This window comes from Ovis canadensis, chromosome 3, assembly GCF_042477335.2.
Source record: "Ovis canadensis isolate MfBH-ARS-UI-01 breed Bighorn chromosome 3, ARS-UI_OviCan_v2, whole genome shotgun sequence".
Lineage (NCBI taxonomy): Eukaryota > Metazoa > Chordata > Mammalia > Artiodactyla > Bovidae > Ovis > Ovis canadensis.
Genome location: NC_091247.1, coordinates 135441417 through 135464201, shown reverse-complemented (window position 1 = coordinate 135464201; position 22785 = coordinate 135441417). Strand labels below are relative to the sequence as shown.

General features: G+C 42.3%; 1 protein-coding gene and 1 pseudogene across 1 annotated transcript in view; both read left to right on the top strand.

Annotated features, from left to right (window-relative positions):
• Nucleotides 1-1180: 1180 nt before the first annotated feature.
• UBE2N (ubiquitin conjugating enzyme E2 N) overlaps nucleotides 1181-22785 on the top strand; it is a 41704-nt gene continuing 20099 nt past the window's right edge. Inside the window, exon 1 of the mRNA XM_069584186.1 lies at nucleotides 1181-1590. Coding sequence (XP_069440287.1) covers nucleotides 1561-1590 — 30 coding nt within the window. The 5' untranslated portion in view covers nucleotides 1181-1560. The remainder of the gene's footprint in view (nucleotides 1591-22785) is intronic.
• Nucleotides 2069-18141, top strand: LOC138435189 (hsc70-interacting protein pseudogene; annotated as a pseudogene).

Sequence of the window (22785 nt, the reverse complement as noted above, 5' to 3'; positions counted from 1 at the left end):
GACAGCCTACCTGATACACTTCATCATTAAATGAGATAGTCCATGTAATCATTTAGCATCACGCTAATGACATTTCTCTTATTATTCTTACTAGGTTTCTTGCATTCATATTCTCAATTCTTTAATGCACTAATTTTTTTTTTTTCTTATAGCTCAGTGCAATTCACAGGCTTTCTAGGCCTGGCATGCTCCCCTGACCAAGTCAGTTAGATTCTTCTTCATCTTTAAGGATGCCACTTCTCCTTTGAGGAGACTTCTCTGACTTCTGAAGCAATTAATGCCTGTGTTCAAATAACATCTTGAAGGAACCTCTACTATGGCCCTTAACGCACTGAATTGTAATTGTTGACTTGTCGCTATTCTCCACTGTACTCTTTAGTTCTTGGAAGGCAGGGTCAGCCTCTTTGTAACCTCATCCACTAACACAGCACCGGGTACTTTTTTAGTCACCGTCTACTGTCTGTGCTACTGGGCGAGTAAACTCCATAGCTAAGTAGTTAAGGGGTCCATGTTTTGGTAGATCTGCCTCGGAACAAAACTTCCCACACAACCTTGGGAAAAGTGAATGTCTCTGAGCCTCATTTGTAAAGTGGAGGAAGCACCTTAAGGTTGCTATGATGTGAAAGTAAAATAATACCGCATAAAGTCCATCACAGAGCAAGCAATCAATCATCAGGGTGTTACGAAATGGTTTCCCAACAATCCGATTTTCGGGTACCCTCACTTTAATCCTTTAGCACCCCGGCACTCTAAGGGTAATCCTTCTTTTAGGGATTACTCTCTAATCCTCTCCTAGGTCATTCCTCCAGCGATCCAATAGGCAAGTCAACCGCTAGGGCCAGGCATTCAGAAGCCATTCTTCCCTGCCCCAAACTCTCTCCAAATCCTTTTCTTTTAGCTTTCCTAGGACTAAGGGGTGTATAGAAAAGGCTCGACTTATGCAAAATTTAGGCACCAAAATTCTGGCTAGAGTTTTACTGGAAAACTTTCGAGACCCTACTTGGGAGTTTCGGTGTTTCGCTTCCCTTTGAGGAAAGAGCCTGCGATCAATTTGACCTGTCTTTTGCCCACCGCTAGCCCAGACCGCGCGCAACGCAGTAACGTTGAATGAGCCAACGAACGGATGAATGGGTTACGTCGGCGGCCAGGCCTCTGTTACGTTGCCCAGTGGCGCGGGCGTGGCCGCGGATAAGAGGCCTGCCGGGCGCGGACCACTCAGTGCCACCAGCGCGCGGCAGGCTCGGCCACGAGCGCCGGAGCTCCGCGCCGCCCCGTGCCGCCTCCCCCAAGTCCCTGCCCCGCCGCGGCGCGTCACTTCCGCCACCCCCAGGCCGAGGCTGGGGCGGGGAACGCGGGGGAGGGGGCCAGGTCCGAGGGAAGCCCGCCCGCGCCCGAGCAGGAACTACATTTCCCGAGGGGCCTTGGCGGCGGCGGCGGCGGCGGCGGCGGCGGCGGCGGGCGCGGCAACGTCCCCCGGAAGTGGAGCCTGGGACTTCCACTCGTGCGTGAGGCGAGCGGAGCCGGAGACGAGACTAGAGGCCGAACTCGGGATCTGACAAGATGGCCGGGCTGCCCCGTAGGATTATCAAGGTAACCGCCTGGGCCTCCCGGCTCTGCTCTTGCCCTGTCGGCGTACCGCGCAGCGCGGCCCCTCGCTTTCTCCGGCCCGCGGCCCGCGGTAGGAGGCCCGAGGCAGCGCGGAGAGGGTTTGGACGCGGCGGCGAGGGAAGTCGGGTGCTGGGGAGGGGGCGCCGGGGAGACTTCCGGCCGCAGTGGGGCACCCGGGTGGCGGCGATCGGGGGCCCCCAGGAGGCTCCCCCGCGAGCGAGGAAGGCCTGGCCCGCTCCTAGGCAGAGGGTGGGGCTGCGGTGTTGCGGGACTCTGGTTTTGGGCACGGGCCTCCGCGGCCTCTCAGACCACCCCAGAGCAGAGGCCGCGGGCGCGCGGGAATCGCGGTGGGGCCCGGACTCCGGGCAGGAGTTGTGGCCCGACGCGGTCACTCGGCCTCGGAGCCCCATCTCAGCCGGGGCGGGAGTGCAGGGGTGCGGTAGCCGCAGGTTCAGAATGAATGAACCGGGACGGTGAGGCCGGGCGGGGCCCTGTGCCTCAGGAGGCGGCTCCGGGAGGGCCGCGCGTCCTGCAGCGCCCGGCACATGCTCGCCCCTTCCTGCTGGGGTCCGGGGACGTGGGGGCTTCGCGCCCCGCCGCCCTCGCTTCCGCGATCTCCTCTGCTTTAAATGCGTTTCCGTTCGTTATCTCAGCGAAGTGATTTTACTCTGCTTGGCAAACTCTTCTAGAGCTGTTTCTGTTTGCAGGAAATTGTTTTAACGCGAGACCGGGCGGGAATTGGGGGAAAGAGTATGGGGGACCTTGTGAAATACTTTGCCTCTGTATTTCCTGCACTTTTTAAAAATAGTTTTTTGGTTTCTTATGAATATATACTTTGACAAGTACGAATGGAACCATAGAAAATTCATCTTGGTTTTGTAAGTTCTTTACAGAAACATCAAATACTCAGATGTGAAATGTTCCTTGAAGTCCACGAAGACAAAACCTTGAGAATTTTTGATCATTTTTAATGAAGGAAATTAGCTGAACCTCTGTGTTGCTCACTATGCGAGTTCAAGTGCCTAAATTGCAAAATCGTTTGCTTGCTATAACCTGGTGAACGTGTATTTAACTTAACTTGTCGTTAAAGTTTAGGGGAAGATGGCAAGCTAAGTGAAGTGATAGACCTGTTGAAGGATGATGTATTGTGTAGTGTTCCTGCAGTTGCAGTGAAATATATCTCAGATGGGGTGTCTCTGACCTAAAGGTTCTTCATGTAGAGAAATACGACGTGTTTTGTAAGGTAGAAAGGCTTACTAGAAAGTACAGAAGTAGAACAGATTGTCATTGTGCTCTGGAGTCTGAATGATATGACCCTTCCTAATGTGGCATGAAGCAAACCTTCATTTGTTGTGTTAAAGATTTGTCTTCGACTCTGTCCAAGGCAGTTTAATGGCTGTGTGCTTTGGAGGGTACTTACGATGTGGTTTCAGTTTTAATACAATCGCATGGCCGCAATGGTCATGTTTATTGAGGCCCCAGTTGAATATGAGGGATGGAGGATAGGGTTATACACCAAATATCCTTGGATTTTTATTTGCTGGTATTCAGGTTATCGACTAAGTATAAGTAGACGGTACACATTGACATTCAAGATAACTCTCAAAAATACATAATGAACTAAAGACTTTACATATATTTTTTCCATTTTTGCTTAAGGCTGGATATATTCTGCAATAATATGAAAGCCTTGGATGGGAAAAATAAATTCTGTGGGACTTTTCTATGAACTTACAGATAGGACTTGAAGCAATAAGTTGACGTCTTGGTGATAACATCTCTAGTGAAAGTTTCCTTGGTTTGCATTTTATCTTGCAAGAGGTGGTTTTACTTCAATGCCATTTATAGCGAAAGGAACTGTTTTCTCTAATTTCTAGGATGGATTGAAAGATTACACAATTTTTTTTCCCTATTGCCCATGCTTATATTATGTAGGCTTTTCCATAGTTGGTGAACACGTTTATATTTTATATCAGAATTAAGAAGTTTGCCTGTTTTCTGTCAACTACAATACAAGGTTCTATGTGGAATATAATGGTGGTGGCAGGGGGGTACTGCTGTCCTGAATGATGGGAACATAGTGTCTCTCACTGGCCAGTGTGATGCTTTCTGCCTCAAAAAGGGCATTATTTACATTTGCAAAAGACTTCAACCACTTGGTACCTGCAGAAATCTTGTGAAGTGAACGATACTGTTTTAGGGCCTAAAAGCCCATTCAAAGGACTTTTCCTAGGGCTTTTCAAAGCTAGCAGAGGAGGCAGAACTTGGATCTTGACCCAGTGGACCTTCCCCTGCCTCTTGTTATTGTGAAATGACATAATGCATGTAAAAAAGTACCTTAACAACTGTAACTATACACATAAAGATGATTTTTAAAATTACTCATCACCCAGTTGCTATTGCGGTCAAATTCCCATTTCTAATCCAGCAGTAAATTCTGTAGGCTCTATTTTTCAAATCTCAGAGCCTGTCTGCAATGTGGGAGACCTGGGTTTGACCCCTGGGTTGGGAAGATTCGCTGGAGAAGGAAATGGCAACCCACTCCAGTATTCTTGCCTGGAAAACCCCATGGACGGAGGAGCCTGGTGGGCTACAGTCCACGGGATTGCAAAGAGTTGGACATGGCTGAGTCACTAACACATACCGACACCCACACCCACCCCTGAATCAGATACGTTTCCCTGTCTGTCTGAAACCACTATTCAGTTCCATCATTTGTTGCCTGGCCTACTGTATTGATCTTTTAAACAGCAGCTAGTGTTACTTTTAAAAATACAAATCTAGTCATTCTGCCACTTAGAACTCCACAAAGGTTTTCCATTGCATTTAGAATCTTGACTTTGTTTCCTCCTAGCTACAAGGCTCTCCATGCATCTGGGATCTACCTCCCTCTGAGACCACATCCTGCATTTCTCTCCTTAGGTCGCCCCATTGCAGCCATCCTGCCACTTTGCTGTACCCTGAACAGTAAGAGGCTCTGCATGTTGTCACAGGGCGTTCCTTCTGTTTATTGCATTGCTAACTTTGCCGTATTACTCAGTTCTCGACTTACATGTTCTGTCCTCAGAGAGGTTTACCTAAACTGTCCTAAAACACGGTCCTCGCTCCTCCCCCATAATTGCTCTTTATCCCCTGTTTCCCTCTCTTCAGTATAGCATTCATCATTACTCAAAGTCACATTATTTACTCTTTGTCTCTACTCTCCATGAAACTCCATGAAGGCACGATTTTGCTCAGATCCCTCCAACGCATAATCTACAAATCTAATGCCTAGACTTTGAAATACTGATTGAATGAATGCTATTCAATCTTTTTGGAAGAAAACTTTAGGAGAGTTATTCCATATAATTTATTGTCACTGCCTAGTAGATTCTATCTGAATTGATGTCTGAGCTGAAAGTTTCTAATTCTACCCATAAGATTCATTAAAAACAAATCAGTCTTTTGTTGACTAGGAAATACATAGAGCACCTTTGAAAAGTTCTGAAGGATACGTAGAGGAAGATTAAGACTCTTATTCAGCATTCTAGTTCCCCTCCCCAGACAGCCACAACTTTTATTGTATGTTTTTCCTGAAAGACCAGAGAGACTTCGTGAGTCTATGTTCGGCCTGTTCCCCTGCTCCCCAAATAAATGGGCTTCCCAGGTGGCACTATTGGTAAAGAACCCTCCTGCTAAGAGGAGGTCATGACAACCCACTTCAGTATTCTTACCTGGAGAATTCCATGGACAGAGGAGCCTGGCAGGCTACCTACAGTAGGATTGCCAAGTCTGACAAAACTGAAGCGACTTCGCACACACACATGAAGTAAATACTGTATCTTAATTCCTCCCTTTGCCCCTAAATATATCTTTGAGGTGACTAGTTTTTTTTAAAGGACTGTTTTGAGAAACCTTGTGGTTAGACCTTCATTTTACTAATTGCATATTGATAACTTCTAGATTGTTCCCTGTATTTTGCTATACAAACTGCTGTGATGTAGTCTTACACAGTGATATTTTGCAAATATATGAGTTACACGGAATCTTGGCAGTTATGTGTTTAGCTTGAATTATAGAATTTGCTTTTCTTTCCTCTTTTTCCCGAGCTAAATGTCTTTTAGTTTATATAAAAATGACAGAGCAATTAAAGCTTAAAGTCACATAGGGTGAAAGCTCCCTAAAATAAAAGGTCCTCCTTAATCTATCTGTCATAAAGAATCAGAGTTATTTTGGGAACAGATAAAAGATCTGTAGTTGCGGCTTGGTTAAAAACAAATTTGTGTGTTTTACATGTTACATTGACAGAATGATATTCCTTTAATTTTCTTCTCAAAATTAATCATGAAATCAATAAAATATAGCCTAAGCAAACAGTTACTAAGTTACTCAAGGAGTTGACTTATTTGATTAAAACCTAGCAAACCAACCTTCTGAGATTAGAGTTTCATCAGTTTTTCCTACAATTTGTTTTTCTGTTTCATGAGGTTTAGTTTCAAATTCTTAAAAATGTAATCTGATGTTGTACTGAGTCTTGAGTTCTGTTTTTTATTTTAATAATTTTTATTTTGAAAAAATAGGTTTTTTGTCACTAAAAGTGATACATATTTTAATATCATTAGTACATAAGGTAGTTTTTAGTAAGAAAAGTAATTCAGAAAACCAACCCCTTTTTTAAGCCCTGAAAATCTTTGGCTGATGATGGGTTTTTTTCCCATTTAAGAAAAAAAAAGGCATGAAAAACTTACCATGATCTGAAGATGCACTTGTTATAAATTGTAATGAAAACATTTTTAGGAAGCAGATAACCCCATATAGTAAAAATATGAGTAGAAACTGGTTTTTAGCTCTTTTGGTGGTTGTTCCAATTTAAGAATCCTCTGTGCTTCTTCCTAGTACAGTCAGCTGTATTTTTTTGCATATGACTTCTGGGCATTCAGGTTCTTGACAAGCTTATTTGTGAACTCCCTCAGTCTCCATGGATTCTAGGTTGGAGTCCCTGAACTACTGTTTAATCACTGTAGTGATTAAACTTTCAGTCTGTATGGATATTGTTTAATATGCTACCTAATGTTTTGATTATGGAATGTAGGCATAATCGAAAGTAGGTTAAAAATAGCAGTCAGTTGAGTTTTTTTAAGCTCCTCTTTGTCATGCACTTTGTTCAGGCCTGATTGATCAACTCACACAATAGAAATTGAGTTTTGTCAAATTATTAAGTACTTCCTGTGTAACCGGCCTTCTAAATAATTGTATGAGAAGTATTTCTCATTTGCTTTGTAGAGGTTCTGAGTTTTTTCCACACTTGTGATGACTGCCAGCTGTGTACAGTAGAGAACATTATCCTACTTCTCTGATGAGGAGACTGTAGGCCAAAGAAATCGAATGACTAAGATTCCTGGCTGGCAAGTTAGTATTTATACTTTTTTCCCTGTGCTGTCTATAGTGATTTGTTTTACCTGTGTGTAAATGGATTTAAGAAGAAAATAACTTCCCTGCCTTGGATTCAAGTAGTATGGATTCTGAACATACATTTGAGTCTGAGTTATGGATGCATAAACAGTATAGAAATAAACAGCAGAACCAAGGAAATGAGGATTGCTTTCAACAGGGGCTTTGGACATTACAGTTCTAGTCAACCTGGTTCTGATGTGGCTGCTTAATGTTACATGATTTTACTTGCTAAAACCAAAATAGATCTGAAAGGCATAGTGTATGTAGCAGTGTTACATTAAGAAATAAGGATTCTTCCCCCCCCACCCCCCTTATTAAAGATTTCTTCTTGGTTTATTTGCAAATGTAATACAGGACATCTGTGGATTTACAAATTAGGATATGAAAAATAGGGGTTCAGTTAACTTCAGTTAAAATCTTAGCAGCTTTTAAAAATGCTTCCCAAGTGAAGTTTTTTTGGTTTTGGTCTTTTTAATATTAAGTAGTAATGTTTGGTTTGTAGATTACGAAGGATGTAGGATCACCGTAGTCTAAGAGAGTGAGATCTGTGGCTGGCATTTCAGGCGACAGAAACTATTAAACGTGTGGTTGGAAGACCTGGGGAACTGGGAATCTACGGAAGGAATTCTTCGTCATCAAGTTTTTCAAGAGCTGCACCACACCATTCAGGGTGTTGTATGTTTGTTAAAATTCCGGATGTAGCTATTGTAAAATCCCCTGGAGATACTTAGGAATAGACATTTTTATAATTTGGGGTTGGCCTGTAGCTCAGATGTTTCTGAATAATTAGGATTTGGCAATAATTTGAAGTACATTTAGGTACTGATTTCAGAATCTAATGTTGACATATTTTGCCTTTTTTTAATTTTAATTGACTGTTTTGTCTTCATATTTTCAAACTCCTTTAGTAGTATTCTTGCCTGGGAAATCCCATGGGCAGAGGAGCCTGGCGGATTACAGTCCATAGGGTCGCAGTGTCAGACGTGACTGAAGCGACTTAGCGCGGGATAGCATTAGTTTCCAGTGGTGTCACAATATGCCAGTGTCAGAGGCTTAGTCTGTTTTGGGCAAATCGGTTTCTGTTTTTAAGAGTCTGTCACAATCCAGTGGTTGAAGGCTCTGTAGTCTAGAAAAATACTAGAAAGAAGGGCAATAAATGTTATCTTTGTGTCTTGAGACTATGGGTGCTTTTTATATCTTCATGGCTTTCTAAGATTTCTTTGTAGTTTATACTAAGGAAAACGATATTGCTGTAAAGTCAGTGTGTTTTTAGTGACCTTTAAGGGTCATTGGGATTACTGTCCCCTTTACCTCCTTAGCCTGTTGTTCAGTCACCGTGTTGTTCAGCTGCTCTGTCGTGTCTGACTCTTTGCAACCCCATGGATTGCAGCATGCCAGGCTTCCCTTTCCTTCACTGTCTCCTTGAGTTTGCTCAGACTCGTGTCTGTTGAGTCAATGATGCCATCCACCCATCTCATCCTCTCTTACCCCTCCTGCCCTCAATCTTTCCCAGCATCAGGGTCTTTACCAAGAAGTTGGCTCTTTGCATTAGGTGGCCAAAGTATTGGAGCTTCATCTTCAGTCCTAATGAATATTCAGGGTTGATTTCCTTTCAGATTAACTGGTTTGATCTCCTTCCTGTCCAAGGGACTCAAGAGTCTCTCCAGCACCACAGTTGGAAAGCATCAGTTCATTTCACTCAGCCTTCTTTATGGTCCCAACTCTCACATTCGTGACTACTGGAAAAATCGTAGCTTTGATTATATGGACCTTTGTTTACGTCGGCAAAGTAATGCCTCTACTTTTTAATATGCTGTCTAGGTTTGTCATAGCTTTTCTTCTAAGGAGCAAGCGTCTTTTAATTTCATGGCTGCAGTCACCATCTGCAGTGATTTTGGAGCCCAGGAAAATAAACTCTGTCACTGTTTCCATTTTTTCCCCCATCTGTTTGCCATGAGGTGATGGAACCGGATGCTATAATCTTAGTTTTTTGAATGTTGGGATTTAAGCCAGCTCTTTCACCTTCATCAAGAGGCTCTTTAGTTCCTCTTTGCTTTCTGCCATTAGAGTGATGTCATCAGCATATCTGAGGTTATTGATATTTCTTCCGGCAATCTGGATTCCAGCTTGAGCTTCATAATGCAAAATTCAGACTGAAATTGGAGAAAAATAGGGAAAACCGCTTGGCCATTCAAGTGTGGCCTAAATCAAATCCCTTATACACTGGAAGTGACAAATAGATTCAAGGGATTAGATCTGATAAGAGTGCCTGAAGAACTATGGACAGAGGTTCGTAATGTACAGGAGGCGGTGATCAAAACCATCCTTGAGAAAACGAAATGTAAAAAGGCAGAATGGTTGTCTGAGGAGGCCTTCCCAATACCTGAGAAAAGAAGAGAAATGAACGGCGAAAGAGAAAGGAAAGATGCACCCATCTGAATGCAGAGTTCCAAAGAACAGCAAGGAGAGGTAAGAGAGCCTTCTTCAGTGAACAGTGCAGAGAAGCAGGAAAACGATAGAATGGGAAGACCAGAGAGCTCTTCAGGAAAATCAGAGACACCCCTTACCATTGGATGGTGGCCAAAGAGGCCGTCGTAGGCTAGAAGGAGCCCGAGGCCAAAGCTCAGTCTTCTGTACCATTGTGGTTTGTCTGCCTTTTACCATCCATTCATAAAACATGCTTCAGTTCAATTAAATGGATATTTGTTGACGGCATAGTATGTATTCACTAAACCAGGTAAACAAGACAGGTATCCCTGTCTGGTGAAACAGTTGTGAAACAGGAAATTACTGTGAGGTGTGTTATGAAAGAAGGAAAACCTGGAGTACCATGGTCAGAGGAAAGGCATCTGCTGAGGAATGTTTTTAAATTTGAAAAGGAGGAGGGAGAGCGTGGACACAGGGAATAGCAAATACGAATACTGGAAGGGGAGAGAGAGCAAACGGACGCATCATAGATTCCAGAAATCCAGTGCGGGAGATGGGTAGTGCCTTACCGTCGCTTAGTTAGAGGCTTCTGCGGGAGTCCTGTTTAGGACTGTAGTTTGCCTCAAGATGGAATGCCTCTCTGGGGCGGCAGGGTCCTGTCCTGCTCTTCTGGGCCCCTGGATCTGGGGGCGTCTGGGGTTCCAGTGAGAAGGAACTACAGAGCAGATGGGGAAATACGTTTGAGGTGTCACTGCCTCAGACCATGACCTCTCCAGTGTGAGTTTGAAACAAGATGGTTTTCATTCAGTAAGCCTAAAAATAGATTATGTTACACTCGTTTACATATTAAATTGAATTTTGTGTTTTCCACTGGAGGGTATGTACCTACTTAATTTCCTCACTGCCTCAGAGAGACTAAGGAAAAGTACTTTCCAGTAAAATTCCCCCGACACTTGCACATACGGTTATTCTTGCTTTGGCGTTAAAGAAGTCATTTCTTTTCATAGTGGGTGGCACAGTCTTTTACCTTTAGTTATAAGAGAGCTGTCCCCATTAGGTAATAACCGCCGCCCCCCACCCCCCACCCCTGTGAAGTACTGTCTGCCCTGTCTTTATTGTGGTGGTTCAGATAAGGGTTAAACTAAAAGGGTTGCGATCTCAATTCAGGTTCCTGCCACTGACTGTGATTAGAAATCAGAACACTTGGCCAAACCTTGTCTGTTTCTTATCAGAATCTTTTCCCCGTTTAACTGGGCGGGTTGCTGATGTATTGAGTAGTAGGAACTAGAAGATATTTTCTGTGAAGACTTGTTTATAATCTGAGCAGTTAGTTTATGGTTGTGCATCATAACTCTTTGGGCATTTATAAATTGAACAGTTGTCAGCCCCAGCCTGGTTTTTTGTTATGTTTTGTCTTAAGATCTCCAGATGATTTTGTAGGGTGTACCTTGCAGAAACAGTGGCCTTGTATGTGCTTGGCTCCAGTGCAAAGAGAGGTAGAATGTGGTGGAATTAAAATCACATGTACAGCTACCTTATCATATATAGAAAACAAAGGCATCAGTGAGGATGTTGACGGCTGACATTCTCAGTGGGGAGATCCCTCCAGATCAGTGTAGGGAAAGAGGTTTTTAGGGGAGTGACATTGGAGCTGAATTTTGAAAGATAAGGGGAAAAGTGGAGTGTGGGGAGAATGTTATTCCAGGTTAGACATACCAAACTCTAGGAAGACACTTGAGCAGTGCTAAAACCGTAATGTGAGTCAGCACTTACTTGCTTGGCCCATAGACACTTCATATGCAGTCTTTTAATTTGAAGGTTTTTTTCCTTTAGAAGTGTGTAGTTCATGGATTTATAGTCATTTGCTAAAAATCCAATTAATATAGTAATACAGAATGTTACATACTAAAAATAATCAAGTAATATGGATAATTATTTCCCCTTTACTTTCTTTTGCTGTTCTGATCTCCACTTTGTAGATAAAAATGAATATGAAAACTTACTGAATATGAAAGGAAAACCAAATGCTTCCATTTTTTGATGTACAAATCACATATCATAAAATTCACTCTTTAAAATGTATAATTCTGTGTTTTTAACATATTCACGAAGTTGTGCAGCTATCAACACTATCTAATTACAGAACTTTTTCATCACCTGAAAAAAGAAACCCTGCATCTTCAGCAGTTCTTCTCTCTCCTCACTCCCTCAGCCCCTGGCCACCACTTAGCCACTTTCTGTCTCTGTGTGTTCACCTATTCTGGGCATTTCATGTACACGGAATCACATAATATGGCTTTGGTGTCTGAGCATGTTTTCAAGGTTAATCCATATTGTAGTACGTATCCATACTTTATTCCCTTACAGACTTTTTTTTTGGACTGACATTTTTCTAAATAAATACTTTAAAGAAATTAAATGTTGAATGAAGCAAAGCAGTTTTAAATCTGTTGGTTTCCATAAAACTAATCACATTTGAAATCTGTATTGCTCTCGAAAATTTAAGAAATTTCTTTAGCCTTGTGAGTCATTATTATTTTTAAATTGTCAGTGGGCAGTAAATTTTTATTTTAAAGACTGAATTTTGGGAATTCGGTGGTGGTCCAGGGGTTAGGAACTCAGCATTTTCACTGCTGAGTGGCTGGAATCCACTGCCTGGATTCAGCCCTTGGTCAGGGAGCTAAGATCCTGTAAGCCTAGCAGCAAAGCCAGAAATAAAAAAGATTGGATTTTATCGCTGGATACTGAGAAATTTGAGCCAATTCTGGTAAATAATGAGTAGGAACCAGCATTGACTTTTATTTTTTTCTCAAGGGTTAAGAAACTATGTGACCTTGGCCGAGTCAGTTTCTCTGGGCCTCCATTATATCTGATTCCTTTTTTAAAACTTTTCATTAAGAAGCTATGATTATTTAATCTTGGAACTGATTTTCCTTTTTAGGCCTTAAAATTGGCCCTTAAGCAATTCTCAAAAAAACAGGGGGGGGCACAACTGCTGAGTAGTAGCAGTATTCTGAAATTTTATATAGCTTTCCAGTATAATTAATAAGAAGGCCTTTGTCCTGGGTTTCGAGTCTCTCCAATTGCCTACCAAGTCTGCTTAGATGTCTTGAAGACATTTTGAAATCAGTTTTTATTTTACGGTGGAATATATTCATTTTGCTGTCTCCCCTCCCTTGCATCAGTATTTCCAGTGTTTCTTTTCTTTATTAATTACACTAACATTAACTGAGTTGCCTGCCATTTACGTCTCTCCCCACCCCCTTAGACATTCAGTCTGTTACTAAGCCAGTGGATTGAACCTCAGAAATTCCTCTGCTTCTCTTAACCTATTCCTGTTTCTCATCCTTCCAGTTATCTTTGTATGTGGGCTCTTACCCGCTCCTGTACTTTTTTTTTTTTTGCATTAATCAGAGAACACATCTATCTTCACTTACACACACACGTGCATGCTCTCTCTCACTCTCTTCATTTTCCACCTTGCCACATTATTCTAAAAAACACCCAGTGTGATCATGGTGAGCTTAGGCTCGAGTTCGTATTTCTTGGCTTGGCAGGCAAGGCAAACTTCGTCTTTTCTTCACTGACATTTCCTTCCTTGTCTCCCCTCTCCCATACAACTGCTGATACTGATGGTGTTTACAAGTTAAAATGATATATTTTCTAACTTTTGAATTATGACATGTTGGCAAGAGAACATCCTTCGTATGAAGTGTTACTGCCCAGCATTCTGTGTTGGTTGAGTTTGGGTTGTTTTTTTTTTTTTTTTACTCTCTCAGAGAATCTTGACTGTAGTCATCTTGGTTATATTCCTAGCATTAAGTATATCATGGTTTAGAAACTAGCATACTATTTTCTACATGAAAAGAAAATCAGGCATAAAATTGAAGTCATTTGCTTTATTTTCTAGGATCCTATAAAGGCACTCTAGGAAACAAATGTCCTATTGTTAATTGAGTCATCAAAGTGAAAATTTTTTAACTTTTGACAAATAAAAATTGTAAGTATTTAAATTGGATGAGGTGATGTTTTGATGTATGTATGCATTGTGAAATGATTACCTCAAGCCAACATCTGTCCTTACCTTTGTTGTTTTTGTTCTGGTAGTCAGAAAGAATACTTGTTAGCAAATTTCAAGTATACACTGTGTTAACTATAGTCAGCTGTTGTACATTAGGTTACCAGAAACAGCTGTTGTACATTAGGTTACCAGAACTTATCTTCTGAAAGTTTACATCCTTTGGTCATATATTCTCTTTCCCTCCTCCTCTCAGACTCTGATAACCACCTTTCTAATATGTTACGAGTTTTACTTTAAACAAATCGTTTTTAAGATTCTGCACATAGGTGACACTATGCCTTTCTGTGTCTGGCTTACCACGCTTAGCATTGTATCCCTGGGTTCATCCACATTGTTACAAATGGCAAGATTTCATTCTTTTTTTACAACTGGTGAAAAGATACTTTAATTTGTTCTCTGTAATCAGACAAATAATTTGGCACTACTTGGGTCAGGGTTTTGAGTGCCTTTTATATGCTTATGTTTTGTTTTATTTTACATTCTTTTCTTGGCTACACCATGCAGCTTGTTTCCAACCAGGGATTGAACCTGTGTCCCCTGCAGTGGAAGCTTGGAGTCTTGAACACCGGACCACCAGACAAGTTCCCTGTATATGCTTTTTAAAATGCCTGCCCTCGTGGTTCCTGCAGATACACTAGCCTTTTGTTTTCTGCTGCTGAATTGATAACAGCGGGTTAGTTGTAACCGGGCCATAAACAGGCGGTGGAGAAGCCCAGTGCCGCCTCCCGTCATGGCAGGGCTTGCACCAGCGGGCCCTTGCTGTGTTAGTGTGCAGTGGGACTCGCATAGCCAGGAAGCTAGTCCTCATCAGTGAGCAGCCTTTCACTCCTTAAGCCCCTCAGGTAGGACTTTAAAATGCAGATGTTTAGGTTTACTGTCTTCCGAGGTGGCGAAGTAGTAAAGAATCCACCTACCAATGCTAGAGACGCCAGAGACGAGGGTTTGATCCCTGGGTCAGAAAGCTCCCTTGGAGTAGGAAATGGCAACCTGCTCCAGTGTCTTTGCCTGGAAGATCTCATGGACAGATGAGCCTGACGGGCTACAGTCCATGGGGGTCACATGGGTTGGACATGACTGAGTGACAGCATGTGTGTGCACGCACGCACACATATAATGAGAGAAGAAAATAGAACTGGGACGTTTCCTCTTTTATAACAATTTTAATATTTTAAGAATGCACACATATACTCCTTTACTGTAAAGTGTTTACTTGATTAGTTCATTTGGATCATCAGGCCAATTAGGGTTATATATTTATGTAAATTATGACCAGTGAATGTTAATATTTTAAACATTAAGAGTATTAGTATGCTGAGTATCAACTGTGTTCCTTATACTGATTGTTGATAGGTATCTCTGTGGTTTATGGCAGATTAAAACAAATACTTGAGATAATTTTTTCTGCTTGGTACATATCATCTACTTCATTTTGCTGTTAGCTGGCATGTATAGTCAGAATGCTTTAATTAAAATATTTGCTTTTAGTATATAAACACACTAACATTCATTTTTATAAAAAGATCATGTCCGCCCCCCCAACACACTTATTTATTTATTTAATTTTTGGGCCTCTCCGCGTGGCATGTGGGATTACTTTCCCGACCAGGGTTGCAACCCGCACCCCACAGTAGTGGAGGTGTGGAGTCTCAACCACTGGACTACCAGCAAGTCCCAAAGATTGTGTCTTTTAGAGCCCCAGATACATGTTGTAATCCAAGTCCAAAGATTCACATTATAATTATAAAATTATAGGTGTTTCACATTATCATACTATTTATTCTGTCATTTATATTAATAGAGTTAATCATACAACTTCTGTTGGAAAACAGTTGTCTTGAAAAAAATGTGATTGTGAACTATAGAAATGTTGCCCATTTTGCTCAATATCAAGAGTCTTATTGTTCTCACATCTACTGAAAATGATTTATAGTGAAAGTGAGAAAGATTGAGACGGGATATTTGTATCCTCTGGCAGGAAAATCACCTTCCTTAATATTGATGTGTGCAGCATGCTTTTTTCTATAGATTATTTTTGATGCCCAAATGCGTGAAGTTGTTACCTCAAAGTATTGCCAAGCTGTGTACAGAATTGCTGGACCCTAAATCTTTCATCAGGGTATTGGAGATTACCTGGCTGGGAAGAAGCTGGTTGTATAGTTGTTGGGAGTTCTACCATGATTGTGAAATTCTGTTTGGGTCATTCACACCTGGGTGTGGCTTACTTTGAGCGTATTATCAGATTGTTTTCTAAAGAGCATCTAGCTGAGGTCCTCTGCCTTGAAAGGTGAGGAAGGGTGGGTCTTAGTTCGTACAGGGTTGGTCCTGACTTCTGTGAAACTCACTTTGATACCAGTAAATTGCCTTTGAATCCTGAGTTTGATTATTTTCTACTTATTGGATATGGGCACTGTGGCTTCCGCCAGTGTCAAGTGGAGGGGCTCCCAGACATCTGGGGACTGAGGTGCTTGTGTGGGCAGCTCTAGACTTGGCATTTCCTTAACTGGCACAGCTGCCCTCCTGCTTCTTAGCTGTCCTTTGTGTCTTGCTGAGTGTGGAGGGTCAGAGGGGTAGGGTGGTACCAGGCAGTGTGCAGGCTGGGCTCATCCATTCCTCTGGCAGTTTTGTGAACACCTGCGTGCTGTCACACGTCAGGTTGTTACTTAGGTGACTAAAGGATGAGAAGAGAACTTCAGGGCACTGTAGACGTAGCAGCTATAGGAAGCACACACTGTGCTAGAGCAGATCAAAGCTATATTTTCTGTTTGTAGCTCTGATACACCTTTTAGTTGGAGAAGGAAATGAAAACCCACTCTAGTGTTCTTGCCTGGAGAATTCCATGGACAGAGGAGCCCGGTGGGCTATAGTCCATGGAGTCGCAAGAGTTGGATATGACTTACCTACTAAATCATCATCATCACCACACCTTTTAGTTATAAACTCCTTGTCATTCTCCTAAGTCTGGGGTCAGAAACAAAGAAGTTGAGGTTATTAAAATTTAGCCACTGAGAGAAGGACCCCCAGCTGGGATCCAGAACTCTGAAGCGAGTCTAGCCCTCTGATGGGGGTTCCAGGGGGATGCTCTGACAATCAAACTGGTTCTTTCGGCCAGCGTCAGGGATCATGTTCTATTTAATGGCCACACGCAAGAGAATATTCTATTCTAAAAGACTCCTTGCAGAGGCTAACAGCTCCCGCCTCCTTGAAAGGAGGATGGTCCCTCTAGAGCACTGGTTCTGAGTTAATAAAAGAATGTGTGGATAGAGAGACAGGCAGCAGCACAAACAGCCACATTTCTAGAAGTTTCTAAGCAGTGTGCAGGGCAGTGGTAGAGGGAGTAGGAATGAACAGGCGAAGGACCTGGGGTCATGAGGTTGTTGGGCTGGCGGAGCCAGTGACCAGGAAGGTTCTAGTCTGTTCTGCCTCGCGGCAGCTTTATGTGATCACGCTGCCCAGGCCTGGAATCGGGCCGCACCAGCCGCCTCTAGACCACGGACTCACGCAAAGTGAGCGAGCTTCGAGCCGTCGTGAAAATATGTAAGCAGGACCAGAGTGATCTGCACACTGAGAAAATGTGCGTCCTGGGGGAGTAGCTGGAGAGCATTGGGGGTAAAATACTACCTGCTGCTCATAAAACTAAATTGGAAGAAAATACCAAGGAAGAAAAAACAGATACTAAGAAGGCGGAGGAAAACAAAAAGACAAACCCATCAAGTGAGGAAAGTGATCTAGAAGTTGACAGTGAAGGTGATTGAACCAGACGCTGATGCCTCTCAGGAAATGGGAGATGAGAATGTAGAGATAACTGAGGAGATGATGGATCAGGCAAATGATAAAAAAAAGTGGCTGCCATTGATGCCCTAAGTGATGGTGAACTCCAGAAAGCCATTGACTTGTTCACAGATGCCATCGAGCTAAAGCCTCGTTTGGCAGTTTTGTATGCCAAGAGAGCCAGTGTCCTCACCAAATTACAGAAGCCAAATGCTGCCATCTGAGACTGACAGCTATTGAAATAAATCCTGGTTCAGCTCAGCCATACAAGTAAGTGGCAGGGGAAAGCACACAGACTTCTGGGCCATTGGGAAGAGGCTGCCCATGATCTTGCCCTTGCCTGTAAGCTGGATTATGATGAAGATGTTAGTGCAGTGCTGAAGGAAGTTCAGCCAAGGGCCCAGAAAATTGCTGAACATCGGAGAAAGTGTGAGTGAAAACGTTAAGAGCCCAGGATCAGAGGAAGAGTAGAAAGGGTTAAGAAGGCTCGGAAAGAACATGGGAGAGCCCAGAGGGAGGAAGAAGCCAGATGACAGTCAGGTTCTCAGTATGGCTGTTTTCCATTCCTGGGGGAATGCTTGGTAATTTTCCTGGAGAAATGCCTGGAATGGGAGGGGGCATGCCTGGAATGCTGGGAAAGCCTAGGCTCAATGAAATTAGTAGTGATCCAGAGGTCCTGCATTGCAGGCATGCAGGATCCAGAAGTTATGGTGGCCTTCCAGGATGTGACCCAGAACCCGGCAAATATGTCAAAATATCAGAGCAACCCAAAGGTTAGGAATTTCATCAGTAAATTCTCGGCCAAATTTGGAGATCAAGCATAATGCCCTTCTGACATAAAGCCCTGCTGCAGGAAAAGCAACTTAGATCACCTCATGGATGTTGCAGTGATACAAACCAGTGTACCACTGACCTTCTCATAAAGAAAGCTGGGGTGCTTTGAAGGTAATCCCTTCCCCTTTGCCCCAAATGCAGCTGAAAACATTTTACAGCAGTTTGCCGTTAGGGTATTCATTCAGATAATGTTTTCCGACCAGAAATTAAAAACTTGAAGCAATTTTTAAACCTTAAAAATATTTAAAATTAAAAAGGTGTATTAACCCCCTACATTTTTCTTTACTAATCATTTTGATTTTTCCCTCTGAATTGATTAGGCAAGGAAGATACATCAGTATGGAAGATTTATTGTTCCAAGTTTGAGTGAAATAAAGATTTGTTAGTGGGAGGCTAATAAAACATTTAAATGGATAAAGTTTGAGTTGGACATACAGTTACTGAGGCATTCTGATTTGTCTTTTTAATTGCTTTGTTGTTATCATTTTAAATGATTTGCTTCTGTAACTCTTGGGACCACCAGTATTGCAGTAGGACCTGGGGAGGGACTGGAAGTGCTTGGCAGGGCAGCAGCTGTCTTCCTGCATTTTAAATCACAGGTCCTCTTGTGCACATGCATTTAAACCTTACACTGTGGTGAAGGGACGGTTTTTATAATGCTGCAGTAAAACTGGATTACTTAGCTCTGTTCTTGTCTGATATCTAAAATAAATGTTTCATATTTCCACAAAAAAAAAAACCCCAAACTGGTTCTTGGTGTGGAGTAAGCTGCTGTTAGATGAATGTGCAGCTGGGATATTGATTGGGTAGTGCTGACAGGCGCTTCGGGTGGGCTAGAAGCCTGAAGAAGCGAGTCCATCCTTGCAGCTTAAGCAACCACCTGTGTACAGAGGTCAACAGCGAGCCCTGGAAGAGCAGAAATATGGTTTGCAAAATTCCACCCCCAGAGTCATAAGTACAGAATTTATTTCAGTTGAAAGATATTTAGAGAAGAGCAGGAATCCCCTGAGATGTGGCAATATTTGGCTTGACTTGAGTCGTACAGAGTTAGGAATTTATTCAGGTTTTTAAAATGTGTGTGTATTTCTTTTGATTGTCGTTTTTTTTTGAAAGCATTATGTACTCTTTGTTCCACATCTCAGGAAAGACAGAACTGCATGCCTTCAAGTGGGGATTAGAGAGAGAGTATGCCAAGGGAGACAAGGTCGCCTGTCCTTGATGGCCCTACATCAGCCTTAAAGACACTGCTTCGTACACTACCAGAGCAAATTAAGAGACATGTTGATTCACCTAACGTGAATGCAGAGGTGTGAGGCTCTGCTGGATGCTGAGGATTCCAGACTCTTAAATGTGATGTATGAAAAGAGCTCTTGACTATAGAGTGGCCTTTTGGTCTGTGTTCTGCCACTTGATAGGTTTCTGTGCACATTTCTGAGGATTACATGAAACTGTATAGTATGTGAACATCCAGGTCAATTTTAAGGATCAGTCAGTTGTCAATTCCTGCACCTTAGAGTTCTAACTAAATGCATCTAGCTATCCAGTTCTTTAGGCTCTGAAAGTTCAATGTCCTGCCCAAAGTTTGGCCATTTATTAGTAGTTTAAGGTCTTGAGGTTTCCTTTTGTGTATGTGGTTCTGGCATTGTATGTGGTATAACCCAGACAAGGTCTTTTAGTTGCAAACATTTTGCATGTTTAGTGACTTTTATTGAGTTAGGAGTTTAGCAGCAAATGGTGTGCCCCACCTTGTTGGCTCTTGGTTTTTCCCCTCTTTTCTCATTTCTCTTGCACTGCTCCACTGCTTAGATTCTCTAGTGTCTGGTCAAATTGTGTTGCTCCTGCCCCCAAATCCTAGCAATTACTCACTCAGGCTTAGAATAAAGAACCCCGTTTCCCTAAATTAAGACCCGTTTCCTTCCCTCAGTAAGCTCATGGCACATACTATACTTTTTTTCTTTTAAATCAACTTTAAATTTACATACAATTACATGCACTCACTTTAAGTGTACAGCTTGAGTTTTGACAAATGTGTACAGCTGTGAAACCGCCGTCTAAGTTGAGATTTAGAACATTCCATCACCCCAGCAGAACGCTTAATTGAAAGATCATACTGTTCTGAAGTATGTTTTCAGTTTATATGGAAGGAATATTTTTCTGCACTGTTAGATTTACGGCATCTTTTTCCCCATAGGCTTTGCTGTGAGTTAATCTTTGTCTGTTCTGAATTTTAATTAAAGATTGTCTTGATGAGACATCATTACTTTGAAAATAGGGTTATTCAAAATGCGCATTCAGCGTCTTTAGGTGATTCTATTTAGTCTTCTTGTTTTTGTTTTCGATAAGCAGTACTTGCACATCACAAAATCCAACAAAGGGGTGCTCCTTGAAAAGCGTCCACAACCTCTGTGTCCCAGCCAGCAAGTTCCTTTTCTCAAAGAAGCCGTTGTTTACTTGGACAATTTAAATCAGTTATTTTATGATTTGGTAACATTTTTTTGGTTCAGATATATTTCTACATAATATATTAGCTCACGTTGCCAGCAGGCCCTCATTCCAGCATTTATATTCTTTAAATGTTTGATCACATTGTTTTAGAGACTCAGGCTGCCTGGATGAAGTGGATGAATTTGACCCAGTATTACTGTACACAGGTGTTCTATCAAATAATACTTCGGCCTTAGTGCGTAAATTTGTGCCTCTTTCAGCTCAGTTCAGTTCAGTCGCTCAGTCGTGTCCGACTCTTTGCGACCCCATGAATCGCAGCACGCCAGGCCTCCCTGTCCATCACCAACTCCCAGAGTTCACTCAGACTCGCGTCCATCGAGTCAGTGATACCATCCAGCCATCTCATCCTCGGTCATCCCCTTCTCCTCCTGCCCCCAATCCCTCCCAGCATCAGAGTCTTTTCCAATAAGTCAACTCTTCGCATGAGGTGGCCAAAGTACTGGAGCTTCAGCTTTAGCATCATTCCTTCCAAAGAAATCCCAGGGTTGATCTCCTTCAGAATGGACTGGTTGGATCTCCTTGCAGTCCAGTTGTATTAAAATCTGAGTTGTTGTGGTCATTTCTCCTCTGGCTAAATAGCACAGGACAAAATAAAATCTGAAATCACAGAAGAATTAAAAAAATTACATGTACTGAGTTATACTCCAGTTGGATCTCTTAAGATTATTTAACTTACAACCAAATTGATAATCTGTGAAATATTGAAATCTTTAACTTCATGTTAATTTGGTTTCTTGAGCAATTTTATTTCAAATTCTGCCAAAAATCTTGAGGTAGAGGATGGAATCTTTAATATGTCAGCCAGTTAGTATTGAGCAAATTATCATTATTAAAGTTGAGGAACATAACTATTGGAGTCTCATGGTTGCTAAAGGGACAAGAGAAACTAAAGCCTGCTTTCTCCGGTGCTTAGTATTTGGTCCTTTTAAGTGCACAACCTGTACAGAGGGTATCAAGGCAGGACTTCTTAGCAGAAATTTGAAGATAGTGTGTGAAGATTGGGTTTGAAGTTTTAAACAGTCTCTTTTCTGCGTACTCCAGCTGTGTACAGCCACTGTCTGGCTCGTTAAAGCCTTGAGCCTACCATTTTTGAAAGTTTGAACTGTTTATTCATTTGGAATGTGAGACACTGTGGTGCTCAGCCTTGGGACTGTAAACTTTAGTGCGTTCCTGCTCAGTCGCTTCAGTCATGTTCGACTTTTTGTGACCCTATGGACCGTAGCCCATCAGGCCTCTCTGTCCAAGGGATTCTCCAGGCAAGAATACTGGAGTGGGTTGCCATGCCCTCCTCCAGGGAATCTTACCAAGGTGGGGATTGAACCTGCGTCTCCTATATCTCCTGCATTGGCAGGCAGGTTCTTTACCGCTAGCTTCACCTGGGAAGCCTGTAAGCCTTAGACCTGGGCCTTGATCTGTAGGAGCTGGTGTGGCTTGGAGACCGACAGTGGGGTGGCAGAGCGTGTCAGGGACGCCCTTCTGGAGGAGGCGCACCCCTGCTTTGCAGCAATATTAAGTAGCATTTAGTCAGTTGCTTACCTGTTACGTGACAGTTGACTTTCAAAATAGTAGGAATGCTGCTTTGTGGGCAGAATAATGTCTTATGGCTTAGATCTACTTCCTAATTCTCAGGAGCTAAAGGATTTTGTCTATGTGGAGACGTGTGGTAGGCGTATAGAGTCTGGGGCCAGGCTCTCTGCACTTGATCTGTAGCCCTGCCAGATACTAGCTTGGACATCCTCACTTGACCTCTGCTTCTTTATCTGCTTAAATATACTAATCCTGGTCTAGGGTGGTGGGGAGGGTTAGAGTGCAGAAAACAGCCTAATGTAATTCTGAGCCTTATTTAATATTGCAGATTACTGTTTTCTGATTTTGCAAAGATACTGCCTCTCTGTAAGTCTAAAAAGAATGAACATCTTTTGTGTGGGAAAGCTATGATTGTCATTTCATGTTCAACAAAATAGATGATATTAAACATAGCTTTCTGAAGTGGGGCATAGATTTTTAAAGTAGAGCAAATCTTCATTTGTCAACAGTTGGTAGGAAAATGGGATGTTTGGGATAATCATATATTTTGATTTTATTAGAATTATATATATTATATATATATATAGAGAGAGAGAGAGAGA